We start from the raw sequence: 16,306 nt of genomic DNA, 5'->3' as shown, positions 1-16,306 counted from the left end.
TAGCAATACAAAAAACTTGTTACCTGCACGGGAATCCCTGTAAGACAATCACCAGATTCTTAAGAGATGTTCCAGGCCAGAAGGGAGTGGCATGATATATTGAATCCAGCTGACAGAAACAAACCACCAAGAATACTCTACTGGCAAAGTTACCATGTATAATGGAAGCATGAAGCGTTTTCCAGACGAGTAAAGGCTAAAAGAGTTCACCACCAAACCAGCCTTGTAAAAATATTAAAAGGACTTCCTTATACTGAAAAAATAAAAGACATATTAATGGTTTTTCTGCCCATGGAATTCTCCAGACAAGAATACTGGAGTGGGTTGCCATTCCCTTCTCCATGGGATCTTTGTGACCCAGGGGTCAAACCTGGGTCTCTTGTACTATAGGTGGATTCTTTATCATCTGAGCCACCTGGCAAGCCCTAAGAAAACATAGGAAGGTACGAATCACTGGTAAAGGCAAATACATGGTACAGGTGGTGGACTAAGACATAACATTAGTATGAAGGTTAAAAGACAGAAGTAGTACATATACTATACTTAGTTAAGGGGTACAGAGATGACAGGGGTGGGGTTAGAAGTTAGAAATTTAGAATATTCCAAAACCTAAGTTCTTATCACTTAAAACAGACTTAAAAGTTGTTATATGTAAGCTTCATGGTGACCACAAAGTAAAAACCTACAGTCCATACACAGCGTGACAAAAGGAAGTGAAGCATGCTCTCCTGCATTGCAGGCAGATTCTCTACCAGCTGAGCCACCAGGGAGGCCCACTAGACATGCATCAAACTGCAAAGGGGGAGAGCAAGAAAGCTGGAAAGAAACAGAGGAAGTACGAAGCAGCAGAAAACGATGAACAACGTGGCAGTAAGTACATCAGAGGGCACCCAGAATGAAAAGCATAATCACAGAAAACTAACCAAATGACCACATGGATCACAGCTTCACGTAGTTAATGAAACTATGACACACACCTCGCAGGGCTACCCAGACAGACGGGCCGTGGTGGAGAGGTCTGACAAAATGTGGTCCACTGGGGAAGGGAATGGCCAACCACTTCAGCATTCCTGCCTTGAGAACCCCATTTACACTATGAAAAGGCAAAAAAATATGACCCTGAAAGATGAGCCCCTCAGGTCAGTAGCTGTCTAATATGCTACTGGAGAAGACTAGATAAATAGCTCTAGAGGGAATGAAGAGGCTGAGCCAATGCAGAAAGGATACCGAGTTGTGGACGTGTCTGGTGCTGAAAGGAAAGTCCGAATCTGTAAAGAACAGTACCGCCTAGGACTCTGGAAATGTTAAGTCCATGAATCAAGGTGAATTGCAAGTGGTCAAACGAGATGGCAAGAGTGAACATGGGCATTTTAGGAATCAGTGAACTAAAATGGATGGAAATGGGTAAATTTATCCAGATGACCATTATATCTACTAATGTGGGCAAGAATCCCTTAGAAGAAATGGAATAGCCCTCATAGTCAACAAAAGAGTCCAAAATGCAGTACTTGGATGCAGTCTCAAGACCAACAGAAGGATCTCTGTTTGTTTCCAAGGCAAACCATTCAATACCACAGTAATCCAAGTCTATGCCCCAACCACGAATGCCGAAGAAGCTGAAGTTGAGCCATTCTGTGAGGATCTATAAGATCTAGAGCTAACAGCAAAAAAAAAAAAAAAATGTCCTTTTCATCATAGGGGACTGGAATGCAAAAGTAGGAAGTCGAGAGATACCTGGATTAACCAGCAAGTTTGGCCTTGGAGTACAGAATGAAGCAGGGCAAAAGCTAACAGAGTTTTGCCAAGAGAACGCACTGGTCACAGCAAACACCCTCTTCCAGAAAACAGAAGATGACTCTACACATGGACATCACCAGATGGCCACTCCTGAAATCAGACTGATTATATTCTTCGTAGCCAAAGATGGAGAAGCTCTATACAGTCAGCAAAAACAAGACTGAGAGCAGGCTGTGGCTCAAATCATGAACTTTTTATCACAAATTTCAGACTGAAATTGAAGAAAGTTGGGAAAACCATTAGGCCATTCATATATGACCTAAATCAAACCCCTTATGATTACGCAGTGGAAGTGACGAACAGATGCAAGGGATCAGACCTTGTAGACAGAGTGCCTGAAGAACTATGGACAGAGGTTCGTAACACTCACTGTACAGGAGGCGGCGAACAAAACCATCCCAAAGAAAAAGAAATCCAAGAAGAAAAGTGGTCGTCTGAGGAGGCCTTACAAATAGCTGATAAGAGAAAGGAAACACAAAGGAGAAAGAGAAACATACCCAACTGAATGCAGAGTTTCAGAGAATGGCAAGGAGAGATAAAGTCTTTTTCAGTGAATGATACAAAGAAATAAAAAAGAAACACAGAAAAGGCTAGAGATCTCTTCAAGACAATTAGAGATACCAAGGGAACATTTCATACAAAGATGGGCACAATAAAGGACAGAATGGCAAGGACCTAACAAGCAGAAGAGCTTAAGACGACATGGCGAGAATACACAGAAAAACTATACAGAAAAGATATTAATGACCCGGATAACCACAATGGTGTGGACACTCACCCAGAGACAGACATCCTGGAATGTAAAGTCAAGTGAGCCTTAGGAAGCATAACTCCAAACAAAACTAGTGGAGGTGACTAGTGATGGAATTCCAACTGAGCTATTTCAATTACTAAAATATGATGCTGTTAAAGTGTTGCACTCAATATGTCAGCAAATTTGGAAAACTCAGGAGTGGCCAGAGGACTAGAATAAGTCAGTTTTCATTCCAATCCCAAAGAAGGGCAATGCCAAAGAATTCTCAAACAACTGCACTCATTTCACATATTAGCAGAGTAATGCTCAAAACTTTCCAAGCCAGGCTTCAACAGTACGTGACTGTAGAACATTCAGATATTCAAGCTGGATTTAGAAAAGGCAGAGGAACCAGAGATCAAATTGCCAATAACTGCTGGATCACAGAAAAAGGAAGAAAATTCCAGAAAAACATCTGCTTCATTGACTATGCCAAAGCCTTGGACTATGTGGATCACAACAAACTGTAGAGAAATCTGAAAGAGATGGGAATACCAGACCACCTTACCTGCCTCCTGAGAAATCCATATGCAGGTCAAGAAGTAACAGTTACATCCAGACATGGAACAATGGACTGGTTCCAAATAGGGAAAGGAGTACGTCAAGGCTGTATATTGTCACCCTGCTTATTTAACTTATATGCAGAGTAAGTCATGTGAAATGCTGGACTGAATGAAGCACAAGCTGGATTCAAGACTGCCGGGAGAAATATCAAGAACCTCAGATGCAGATATCATCACCCTAATAGCAAAAACTGAGCACGAACTAAAGAGCCTCTTTCACTAAAGAGGTGAAAGAGGAGAGTGAAAAAGCTGGCTTAAAACTCAGCATTCAAGACGAAGATCAAGGCATTCCGTCCCATCACTTCATGGCAAATAGATGGGGAAACAATGGAAATGGTGACAGACTTTGTTTTCTTGAGCTCCAAAATCACTGCAGATGGTGACTGCAGCCATGAAAATAAAAGATGCTTGCTCCTTGGAAGAAAAGCTATGACAAATCTAGACAGCATATTAAACGGCAGAAATATTATTTTGCCAACAAAGGTCTGTCTATTCAAAGCTATGGTTTTTCCAGTAGTTATGTATGGATGTGAGAGTTGGACCATAAAGAAGGCTGAGTGTGGAAGAACTGATGCTTTCGAACTGTGGTGTTGGAGAAGACTCTTGAGAGTCCCCTGGACTGCAAGGAGATCCAGCCAGTCCATTCTAAAGGAAATCAGTCCTGAATATTCACTGGAAGGACTAATGTTGCAACTGAAGTTCCAATATCTGGCCACCTGATGAGAAGAGCCAACTCACCAGAAAAGACCCTGATGCTGGGAAAGATTGAAGGTGGGAGGAGAAGGGGACGACAGAGGATGAGATGGTTGGATGGCATCACTGACTTGATGGACAAGAGTTTAAGCTCTGGGAGTTGGTGAAGGACAGGGAAGCCTGGCTTGCTGCAGTCCATGGGGTCATAAAGAGTCGACAGGACTGAGCAACTGAATAACAACACTACTAACATAAGTCGGCTGTGTTTGGCATTTACTTCTCCAATACCTGCTGCTGCTGCTGCTGCTGCTGCTGAGTCACTTTAGTCGTGTCCGACTCTGTGTGACCCCATAGACAGAAGCCCACCAGGCTCCCCCATCCCTGGGATTCTCCAGGCAAGAACACTGGAGTGGGTTACCATTTCCTTCTCCAATGCATGAAAGTGAAAAGTGAAAGTGAAGTCACTCAGTCGTGTCCAACTCTTAGCGACCCTATGGACTGCAGCCTACCAGGCTCCTCCATCCATGGGATTTTCCAGGCAAGAGTACTGGAGTGGGGTGCCATTGCCTTCTCCGCCCCGACATTTCCCGAGGGCAGCTGTCATTAACCCAGACCCAGATCCTATGAATTAAACTCCTGTGATCTCCATGGGAGTAAGCTGTAGTTCCCGAAGATGGCCTCAAGGCGGCAGCACTTTTCCTTGCCCACGTCAAGCCCTCTTCCTAAGCGCGCAGCCTCCTAGGTTCTAAGCACCCACAAGAATGTACTGTGAAGCCCTAAGATAAGTGTGGACGGGGTGTCTGTGTGATGCTTTAGAACTCAAACGCTTTAGTATTTTCTCAGGCACAATCCATTAATTCACCAACCAAGAAGCGAACTCTCCTTCACGGTGTGGTGGCCCCAGGAAACAAAGGTGGGTGGACAGAAAGTGCTGTCGCCTTGTGGACATTTTAGGAACTACAGCTTAATCCCTGTGCTAACAGGACCCCAATTCACATCTGGGTTTGGGTTAATGACGGCTGCTCTCAGGAAACGTCCTGGGGCAGGTACTGGAGAAGTAAATTCCAAACACAGCCGACTTCCAGGAGGCCAACTGCCAAAGGTAAATTGTCCTCAACCACTTTAAAAAGAAAAGGAAAAACCATCTGAACCTCCACCATGGGTAAAACGGCAAGCATCCCTCAGTGCCACGGGAATGTCAGTCAAAAGGCCCACGGGAAGTCACATCCCGCCTGGCACAGTGGTCATCTTCCCAACTCTAAAAACAGTAAACGCTGCCGGGAGAGGCCGCCCAGAGAAGAAAGGAATCCCCCTAAGTTGGTACGAATATAGACTGGGAGCAGCCAGTATAATGGAGAGGCCTCAAAAGACTGAAGAAAAACTATCACCGTGGGCTAAGCCTAGAATCGGACGTTCCCACACCGGGGCCTGTATCCTGAGAAAACCATACGGCAAAGGCACGTGCAGCAAGGAACAGTGCAGCGTCATTTCCAATCGCCAGGACACAACCAGCATCTCCAGCAGGAGATCAGAGCTTAAACAGGACGTGCCACTTAGATGCGGTAGGCTATTTCTCATTCCTGTAAAACCGCCACTTAAGTTACAGAATTATGACGCTGGTGGCCGCAGGGATGGGCTCATACACTAAGGAAGTCAGTCACGCAGAGGTAGAACGTGATGTGTGAGGAATTCTCCAGGTAAACGAAAAGCAGACATACAAGGCAGCTAATCTATAATGCAGAAAGAGACTCTAAGAAATCAAAGTCAAACAAATGGTTTCGGTAAAAAAAAGAAACCAAAGTGAAAGAGTGGAATGAATCAGGAGGTCTGTATGTAAACTGAAAACTCAGTATCTGTAACAAATAATCCACAGTGATTATACCCTTTCTTCCTTCCTTCCTTGGACATATACAGGGATTCTGTATCTCTAAGAGAGAATCCACAAAATTTATCTCCTCTCTTCCAGCTTGGTATTCACAGAAAAATGTCTCTGAGATTAACAATACACAGCGACCTGAGGAACACCACCTGCTAGATGTTCTATGGCAAAAGTCCGAAAAAACAGTAGAGCTGGCCCACAGGTAGCATAACACCCCAACCCGGGGCTGTGCGCTGACAGCCACCACAACACGGCAACTCCACTATGCACTTCAAAGGAGCATCGGCAGGGCGTGAGGAAAGGAAAGGAAAGCAGTGCCTCCTTGATCATCTCCCACCTCCCAGACTAGGGGTGCTGTCCCATCCCTAGCAGGCTTGGGTCCCACTGCTCAACGAAGGTGGGGTCAACATAGCCGGGCTCGGTGCCCTGGGTGGAACCCCTTGAGAGGGTCTACGGTGTGCCAGGCCTGGCTGGGACAAGAGGCTGGTGTGGCATCAAGTCCTCGAGGAATTTCAAAGCAAAATTCAGCCGGCCTGCATCTCTCCTATGCTGGGGATCCCAGCTGAAGCCTCCTTCCTCAGAGTGGAGCCTCCTAGCATCTCAGCACCTGCAGCTGTGTGCTGTGGAGCCTGAACAGATTGGTCTGGACGGGGCATCTGTGTGATGCTTCAGGGGGAAAGAGTAGGTCCTTTGAGCATTTAGGTCCTGTGACCTAAATGGTGATGGTGAAGGACAAAGAAGCCTGGTGTGCTGCAGTCCTTGAGGTCGCAAAGAGTTGGACATGACTGAGTGTGGCCTCAGGATAAAATGGTAGGTGAGAAAAAGTGCTCCCGCTTTGTGGACATTTATCGTAACCAGAACTTAATTACCGAATGCTCATAGAACCTAAATTCATAAAATCAGGGGTTTGTTTTAAAGACAGCTGCCCTCAGGAAATGTCCTGGGGCAGGTACTCAGTTCAGTTGCTCAGTCGTGTCCGACTCTTTGCGACCCCATGGATTGCAGCATGCCAGGCCTTCCTGTCCATCACCAACTCCCAGAGCAGGTCAGGTCCACTGAGTTGGTGATGCCATCCAACCATCTCATCCTCTGTCGTCCCCTTCTCCTCCTGCCTTCAATCTTTCCCAGCATCAGGGTCTTTTCTAGTGAGTTGGCTCTTCTCATCAGGTGACCAGATATTAGAACTTCAGTTGCAACATTAGTCCTTCCAATGAATATTCAGGACTGATTTCCTTTAGGATGGACTGGTTGGATCTCCTTGCAGTCCAAGGGACTCTCAAGAGTCTTCTCCATCACCACAGTTCAAAAGCATCAGTTCTTCAGTGCTCAACTTTCTTTATAGTCAAACTCTCACATCCATACATGACTACTGGAAAAACCATAGCCTTGACTAGACGGACCTTTGTCAGCAAGGTAATGTCTCTGCTTTTTAATATGTTGTCTAGGTTGGTTATAGTTTTTCTTCCAAGGAGCGAGCGTCTTTTAATTTCATGGCTGCAGTCACCATCTGCAGTGATTCTGGAGCCCAAAAAATAAAGTCTATCACTGTTTTCATTGTTTCCCCATCTATTTGCCATGAAGTGATTAGACTGGATGCCATGATCTTTGGTTTCTGAATGTTTGAGTTTTAAGCCAACTTTTTCACTCTCCTCTTTCACTTTCATCAAGAGGCTCTTTAGTTCTTCTTCACTTTCTGCCATAACGGTGGTGTCATCTGCATATCTGAGGTTATTGATATTTCTCCCAGCAACCTTGATTCCAGCTTGTGCTTCATCCAGCCCCGCGTTTCTCATGATGTACTCTGCATATATGTTAAATAAGCAGGGTGACCATAGATAGCCTTGACGTACTCCTTCCCCGATTTGGAACCAGTCTGTTGTTCCATGTCCAGTTCTAATGGTTGCTTCCTGACCTGCATACAGATTTCTCAGGAGGCAGGTCAGGTGGTCTGGGATTCCCATCTCTTTCAGAATTTTCTATAGTTTGTTGTGATCCACACACTCAAAGGCTATGGCATTCAATAAAGCAGAAGTAGATGTTTTTCTGGAACTCTGTTGCTTTTTTGATGATCCAACGGATGTTAGCAATTTGATCTCTGGTTGCCCTGCCTTTGGAGAAGTAAATTTCAAACACAGCTGACTTCCAGGAAGTCTACTGACAACAGTAAATTGTCCTCACCCCCGTTTTTTTAAAAAAAAAAAAAAAAAGGGAAAAACAACCTGAAACTTCCACCTCAGGTAAGATGCTAAGCATCCCTAACTGCTGCAGTAATGTCAATCAAAAGGCCAATGGCAGCCTGCAGATCCCTTCCCTTCTGTAGCCATCGCTGAAGTTCCAGCTGCCAAAATGAAGTTCAATCCCTTTGACTTCTGACCGAAGCAAAAACCAAAAAAGACATTTCATTGCACCTTCCCACATTCACAGGAAAATTATGTCTTCTCCTCTTTCTAAAGAGCTAAGACAGAAGTACAACGTTCCATCCATGCCCATCCGAAAGGATGATGAAGTTGAGGTTGTACGAGGGCACTACAAAGGGCAGCACACTGGCAAAGTGGCCCAGGTTTACAGGAAGAAATACATCATCTACGCTGAACAAGCACAGCGGGAGAAGGCCACTGGCACGACTGTCCATGCGGGCACTCACCCCAGCAAGGCGGTTATCACCAGACTAAAACTGGACAAAGACTGCAAAAAGATCCTCGGACGCAAAGCCAAACCTCGCCAAGTAGGAAAGGAAAAGGGCAAATATAAGGAAGAAACAACTGAGAAGAAGCAGGAATGAAGCCATCTTGTCTACAGCTTTCATTAAAAACTGTTAAAAAAAAAAAGTCAGTGGGAATTCACATCCCACCCATCACAATGGCCATCTTTCCAACTCTAAAAACAATCAATGCTGCCAGAGAAAGCTGCCTGGAGAAGCAAAGAATGCCGCTAAGCTGTCGGTGGAAATACACACTGGCAGCAGCCAGTATAATGGAGAGGCCTCAAATGACTGAAATAAAACTGATAAGACAGGCTAAGCCTAGAATCTGACTTTCCCACACCAGGGCCTGTATCCTGAGAAAACCACAGAGCAAGGGGCACATGAGCCCCAAGGAACACTGCAGCGCCGCTTCTAATCGCCAGGACCCACAACCAGCATTTCCAACAGGAGATCAGAGCTTAAACAGGACGTGCCACTTAGATGCGGTAGGCTATTTCTCATTCCTGTAAAACCGCCCCTGAAGTTACAGAATTATGACGCTGGTGGCCGCAGGGATGGGCTCATACACGAAGGAAAGTCAGTCATGCAGAGGCAGAACGTGGTGCATGAGGAATTCTCCAGGTAAACGAAAAACAGACATACAAGGCAGCAAACTGACAATTCAAAAAGAGAGTCTGAAAAGGCAAAGTCAAACAGATGGTGCCGAAAAATGAAGAAACCAAAGTGAAGGGCTGGAACCAATGAGGAGGTCAGTATGTAAACTGATAGGAGATCAGTATCTGTAACAAAAAGTCCACAATGATTACCCTCTTCCTTCCTTCCTTGGACATATACAGGGATTCTGTATCTCTACAAGAGAATCCACAAAACTTATCTCCTCTCTTCCTGCTTGGTATTCACAGAAAAGTGTCTCGGAGATAAATGACTCATAAGGACCTATGCTCACCACTCTGCTCGAATTTCTAGGGCAAAAAGTTCGAGAAAACAGTAGAGCTAGCCCACTGATAACAAAATACCTGAATCAGGGGCTGTACGCTGACAGCTACCACAACACAGCAAATCAGCTACAAGAGAGCATCAGCAAGATGGTAAAGAAAAGCAGTGCCTCCTTGATCATCTCCCACCTCCCAGACTAGGGGTGCTGTCCCATCCCTGGAGACCGAGCAGGCTTGGGTCCCGCTGCTCAACGAAGGTGGGGTCCACACAGCCGGGCTCGGTGCCCCGGTTGGAACCCCTTGGGAGGGTCTACGGTGTGCCAGGTCTGGCTGGGACAAGAGGCCGGTGTGGCATCAAGTCCTCGAGGAATTTCAAGGCAAAATTCAGCCGGTCTGCATCTCTCTTGTGCTGGAGATCCCAGCTGAAGCCTCCTTCCTGAGAGTGGAGCCTCCTAGCATCTCAGCACCTGCAACAGCGTACTGTGGAGCCTGAACAGATTGGTCTGGATGGGGAGTCTGTGTGCTGCTTTAGGGGGAGAGAGCAGGTAGACTCACAGCCTTTCATGTTTGCTCAGGCACAGTCCATTCCAATTCACGCCCAGGAAGCCAACGCTCCCCACGGCCCTGGCTGCTGCAGGAAACAGAGGCGGCCGAGACAGTGCTCAGCCTCGGCACGGCTTCTGTGTTGCTGTTCAGTCATCAGTCGTGTCCGACTCCTTGCAACCCCATGGACTGCAGCACGCCAGGACTGTCCATCACCAACTCCCAGAGCTTGCTCAAACTCAGGGCCACCGAGTCGGTGATGCCATCCAGCCATCTCATCCTCTGTCGTCCCCTTCTCCTCCTGCCCTCCATCTTTCCCAGCATCAGGGTCTTTTCTAATGAGTCAGCTCTTCACATCAGGTGGCCAAAGTATTGGAGTTTCAGCTTCATCATCAGTCCTTCCAGTCTTTCAACACTCAGGACTTATCTCCTTTAGGATGGACTGGTTGGATCTCCTTGCAGTCCAAGGGACTCTCAAGAATCTTCTCCAAAACCACAGCTCAAAAGCATCAATTCTTTGGCGCTCAGCTTTCTTTATAGTCCAACTCTCACATCCATACGTGACCACTGGAAAAACTGTAGCTTTGACTATATGGCCCTTTTCAGCAAAGTAATGTCTCTGCTTTTAAATACACTCTCTAGGTTTTTCATAGCTTTTCTTCCAAGGAGCAGGCGTCATGTCATGGCTGCAGTCACCATCCGCAGTGATTTTGGAGCCCAAGAAAAAGTAAAGTCTGTCACTGTTTCCATTTTCTGTAACTACTACATAATCCCTGGTGCTCAAAGGACCTCACTCCACAGGACCTGGGTTTGGGTTAATGACAGCTGCCCTCAGGAAATGTCCTGGGGTAGGTACTGGAGAAGTAAATGCCAAACACAGCTGACTTCCAGGCAGCCAACTGCCGAAGGTAAATGTCCTCACCCCCTTTAAATAACCTACTAAACATCACAGCTTAGCTTAGCCTACATTAAACATGCTCAGAATGCTTACATTAGCCTACCGCTGGGTAAAGCCATCTAACATGAGGCCGGTTTTGTAATGCAGTGTTGAATATCCCATGTGACTTACTGAACAGCATACTGAAAAGGAAAAAGCAAACCTGCCGTCCGCATACAGACCACGTGCAAGCGCGTCAGTCTCCTGGCCTTGCGGGAGCTGCAGCTCGCCGTCGCCGCCCAGCTTCAGATGAGCACGACACACACCACCCATCACCAGGCCAGGAAAAGGTCAAAGCTCAAAATTCAAAGTATGGTTTCCACTGAATATACCACTTTTACATCATCGTGGAATCAGGAAGTGGAGGAAAAAACCTAAGTGAAGCCATCAATAAGTCGGGGACCGTCTGTCTGAAAACTCTAAAAGACTCCAGCAAAAATCTGTTAGAATAAATGACTATAATAAAGCTGCAGAAAATAATATCGATGTATAGAAATCTGTGGTGTTTCTACACACTAATAACAAACGTCAAAAGAGAAATTAAGAAAACAATCCCATTTACAATTGCATCAAAAAGAACAAAATATCTAAGAATAAATCTAACCAAGGAAGCAAAAGACCTGTGCACTGAAAACCACAAGCACACTTCTGGGCTACAGTGGGATCAGTTCCAGAACGCCACAATAAAGCAGATACCAGAGCGGAGTCCCACGGAATTTCTCATTTCCCAGTGCATATTAAAGTTATGTTTCCATTACATTGCAGTTCATTCAAGGTGCAAACAGTATTGTCTTCAAAAACGTAAATACCTTAATTATGAAATACTTTCTTACTAAAAAGTGCTATCATCTGAGCCTTCAAGTCATAGCAGTTAACATCAAAGACCAGTAATCATAGGTCATCAAAACAAATATAATAACAATGAAAAAGTCTGAAAATACTGCAAGAATCACTAAACATGAAGCAAAGACACAAAGTGAGCAAATGCTGTTGGAAAAACTGTGATATTAATTAATTCATAAAACTAATTTGTAAAAAAATGCAGTGTCTGTGAAATATAATAAAAGGTATGGCTATTATACTTCTAAATTCTTATAGCTGGTCTTAAGAGGTTCTGGGAAGACAGGCCATACAACAGAAACACTTTCCTACTCTCAGCCTGGCTGGCCTGGTAACCTTGCTTATGGTTTAAACTCAGTTTTCTTCAAGCTGTAGACACTGAAGCTCTCTGAATTGCTCTAACCATCAATGGAAAAATGCTGCTCTTAATAGCTTTTCAAATCACAAGCTAGAGCTCAATACCAAGTCAGGTTTAGGTTGCCAAATGGAAGCTCAGTTGAATTAGGGGTGCTGACTGGCCTGCGTGCTACCTAACAAGGCTGAGGTCTCACGCAGTGTTTCATACATACACCCTCGGATTCAGCAAGCAGAAAGGGGCAGGGCAGAAGAGAGCACAGCTGAAGAAGCCTGGTGCAGTCCCAGCAGGAAGCTGAGGAGGCAGCCCCTGCAAAGCTCCTCAGTGCAGAACACGCCAGCCTTACTCTGCCCACCGAGCATGTCATTGTTACACTGTATCTGTTTTTTATAGGTTATTTCATCTAATTAAACCTGTCACCAGTGCTGGAGACTGCTGACCCAACTGTGCCCCTGTGAGCACTTCAGAGCAGGAGCCGGCCACAACCACCCTCCTCCAGAGCGCCGGCCAGCCTGTCTGTGGGTCCCCCAGGCCCTCTCTGAGATCTCAGCCCAGAAACCTCCGAGAGTTCCAGCACCTGAGCTCATGGATCCCATTCTGCTCGTGACCCTGCTCTCACTGAGGGGCAGTGCTGGGGGTGAGGATCCTAGGCGAGTGACAAGCGGGCACAGAGCAGTGCCTCACAGCAGCACACAGCTCCGTCTAACAGAAAGCGGCCAATTCCACGTACCTAGATCCACGAAAAGGCGCTTTTCTCCCATGTCATTCTTCACTATTAAAAACGAAAGACCAGGACTGCTTTGCTGAGCCGACCCCAGCCTCCCCAGTTTCTCTGAATTCGATGTCCCGCTCTTTCCTACGTCGTTATCTGTGGACATTTTACTGAAGCAAGTTCCTTGTTCACTTGCTGTTTCAGAAAAATGGGTAATTTCACAGCCTGTCGTCTCTGGGGTCATATCATCATCTTCACTGGCAATTAAGTGAAAAGCAGGCTGCAAGATTTTTCGCACAAAATTACCTAAAGGAAAAATAAAAAGGTTAATCAAATTCTTTTCTGCAAACCATACCAAGATCTAGGCACAGAGCCACACGTGGCAATTTTACGCAGTAGGGCTTCTATTTTTGATTTCTGGTTTTAAGGTTGAGTAGTTATTACAAATTGTAACACACGTCTCCTATGTGTCCTTCCTCTGTTTAATCTTTAACTTTTTAAACTCCCTTTCGCAAGGGAGCTTGTGTAACTTATGATCAAATCTCAGAAGGGAAGGTTAACGTGAGATTTGTCACTGTTGCTAGTGTGGGCCTGGGTCTAATGCTTTGTCACCAAAAACGCTCTTTGATGAATACAAACCGCATAGAGTTTACATTCAAATCAATGACTAAAGAATTTTATTTATTAATAAAATAAATAAAACAAGGCTTATATGTGTGAACAGTGCTCTATCAAGTTCTGCCATACTCTCCTGATCAGGAGGTCAGGAAATTTCTCAGAACTTGCTTCTCTCTCCTTTACCTGCCCTGACATCCCCAAGAACCCCGACATTCGCAGCCATCAGTTCAAGGCTCATGCTCCTCCTCCCTTCTTCTACGTGGCCATGAGCTGGGTTGTGGCCCAATAACTAACATCCAGAACTAAAGCAAGTAAATACATTTACTGTATGTCAAGATTTATTCTAAGAGCTCTAAGTATCAGTAGTGATATCTGTACCTAGAAAAGATGGTATGACAGTCCCGAGCCTCTTTAAACGTTCATATATTGTTTATACCACAGAAATCAAGTAAAAAATTTGGTTAGGCTGTTTCATGCGTAGCAACAGAGGACAAATGCACCACTGTAAGAAAAGCTAAACTGTAATCTTTGAAGCTAGTACAGTCTGCGTTTGTTACTTATTTACCAGACAGCTTGAACCCTTAAATTACAAGATACACATGCTCTAAGTTCAAAATTCTTCCTCCAAATTAGACTCAATTAGTTCCTTAATCAAAGGAACAAATTCACTATCTTGTATAACACTAAGCATCAAAAGGAAAGCAAAAGCATTTGATGCTTGCAATCATATCAGACAAGATTATCTCTGGGATGAGGGCAACAAATACTGAATAAAAAAAAAACCATGCTATATCAGAGGATAATAAAGCAAAAAACTGATAAAGTCAATTTTCCTGGAAATGTACAAAAAATTACACCTACGTGACAGAAAGAACGCATGGTTACTGAACCAGCTGTAATCGTGATATATCAAAGGACAGTAAAGCAATAAATTTATAAAGTCCATTTTCCTGGGTATCACTTGACACTTCAGAAGGCGTGGCTGTGAAGGTCGTGCTGAGCAGGTGACCTGACCGGACCTCAAGCCTCTGACCTGTGGCACGGAGCCAACCAGGCTAGGCTGAGACCACGGAGGGGTCACCTTAACGCCAACACCGGCTCTGCAAACAGCTCTGCCCTCTGCTGCCCTTCCCCGGGCCATGTTTCCCTCCCCTCATCATTCACACAGGGACTACTGGCTGGGAATAACCCAAAAGAACATATCAATCCTAGAATGTCAGGTTCTGTGGCAGGCTGGCAGCAGAGGGCTTCAAGCAGACCAGATCTGTCCATCTTGCTCACAGTCTGTGCTCTTACACTAGCCTAATCCCTCCTTCCGAAAGGCTGACAACAGGGAATAGAAACACTGAGAGAGAGGAACCCAAGTGGAGAGCTGGGGTTACTTCACAGTCTCTGCACCTCTGGTTCTGGCCGCTCATAATGCTAGAGGATTGAAGCCTCAGATGGCACCCCGCTTAATCACCTGGGACTCTCTCTCCCACTCTCGCCACCCTAGATTCCCACTGCTCCCCACATTAGTCACAGACTCGTCTCTGTACTTTTGCTTATGTTGCTGACAGTAAAGCCTTTCTTATTTTAGTCTGTATGATGGAATTTGCTTTCAAGCCCAGCTTGACTGTCAGCTGCCTTGAGAAAGTCGCTGTAGCAGAGACCAAGTTCCCTTCTCCCCTTCTTCCCCAGCAACAAATCTCAATCTTTAGCCTTGGGGCTAGGAGTCACAGGGCAGACTGTGAGGAGTAAATAGGAATCAAAGAAATGTCCTGCTGAGGGCTCCTTCTCCATACCCTGACGGTAGAGCCCACCTAACATGCAGTCATTCATTCAGCAAATGTTACATCACTACTTGTATTTATGATTATCTTATTAATGTTATTGATAAAGACATTATTACCTGATAAGATCTGGAATACAATAGTAAGAATCAACCCATGCCCTAAAGAAACATTAACTAGAAGAGAGAAAACAACACAAAAACAAGAAATTACCCTGAAAGGTGGTGGATGCTTTGACGTAACAGGCCTTGGGTGCGCTCTGCAACCCAGATAACACACAAACCCAAGTCTTCGGGTTTGAGAGGTACCAGACATGGCTTCTCAGATGACAGTACCTACACTGAATCTCAACAGACCAAGCGAACTGGCCAGAGAGCGGTGACAAAAGTGCAAAGCACCAGGGAGCATGTGGCCGGGTGGGAGCTGAGTGAAGGGTGGAGGGAGAAGAGCCAAGAAGCCGGAGACGAGGCCAGCACCCCGTGGGCCGCACCTTGCAAGCCAGGGCCTCTGCACCTTCCCCTGAAGGCAAGGAAAGGTCCTGGAACAGTTCCAGGCACACAAGTGGTATGACCAGAGCACTCTCGCTAACGGACTAGAGGGAGTGAGTGAGAGCATCTCTACTGAGGTAACTGGGAGGACGCTCACAGCGCTCAGATACACGTGTCACAGGAGAAGGAGCAAGTCTGGAGGAAAAGCCGAGGAGTGTGCTTAGAGACAGGCTGCGTTTGAAGTGTGGGGGGATGTCTACCGTGAGACCCATCTTGGCTGCAGATAAGATGTGAGGGTCATCAACACACAAATGGGAACTGAAGCCATGAGTGGATGGTCACGAAGGTCAAAGACAGAAGGACAAGGACAGACTGGATAACGACCAATACCCAAGGGATGACAGCTTGGATATTAGCAAGTGCTGACTCTAGAGTACAAACTGAAGCAGGGCAAAGGCTAACAGTTTTGTCAGAAGAACACACTGCTCACAGCAAACACCCTCTTCCAACAGCACAAGAGACGACTCTACACATGGACACCACCAGACGGTCTTAACTGAAATCAGACTGATTATATTCTTAGCAGGTCAAGATGGAGAGGCTCTATTCAGTCAGCAAAAACAAGACCGAGAGCTGACTGTGGCTCCGATCATGAACTCCTTATTGCCAAATTCAGA

General features: G+C 45.6%; 1 protein-coding gene and 1 pseudogene across 8 annotated transcripts in view; one reads left to right on the top strand and one right to left on the bottom strand.

The window, feature by feature from the left end:
- The window catches only part of PRIMPOL (primase and DNA directed polymerase), a 51,081-nt gene that overhangs the window by 12,664 nt on the left and 22,111 nt on the right, over nucleotides 1-16,306 (bottom strand). For all 8 annotated transcript variants that reach the window (XM_069573261.1, XM_069573262.1, XM_069573263.1 and 5 more), the window contains one exon: nucleotides 12,770-13,057. In XM_069573261.1, coding sequence (XP_069429362.1) covers nucleotides 12,770-13,057 — 288 coding nt within the window. The remainder of the gene's footprint in view (nucleotides 1-12,769; nucleotides 13,058-16,306) is intronic.
- On the top strand, nucleotides 8,072-8,507 carry LOC138430896 (large ribosomal subunit protein uL24-like; annotated as a pseudogene).

The sequence above is a fragment of the Ovis canadensis genome, chromosome 26, assembly GCF_042477335.2.
Source record: "Ovis canadensis isolate MfBH-ARS-UI-01 breed Bighorn chromosome 26, ARS-UI_OviCan_v2, whole genome shotgun sequence".
NCBI classification, from domain to species: domain Eukaryota; kingdom Metazoa; phylum Chordata; class Mammalia; order Artiodactyla; family Bovidae; genus Ovis; species Ovis canadensis.
This window is presented reverse-complemented; position numbering and strand designations above follow the sequence as displayed.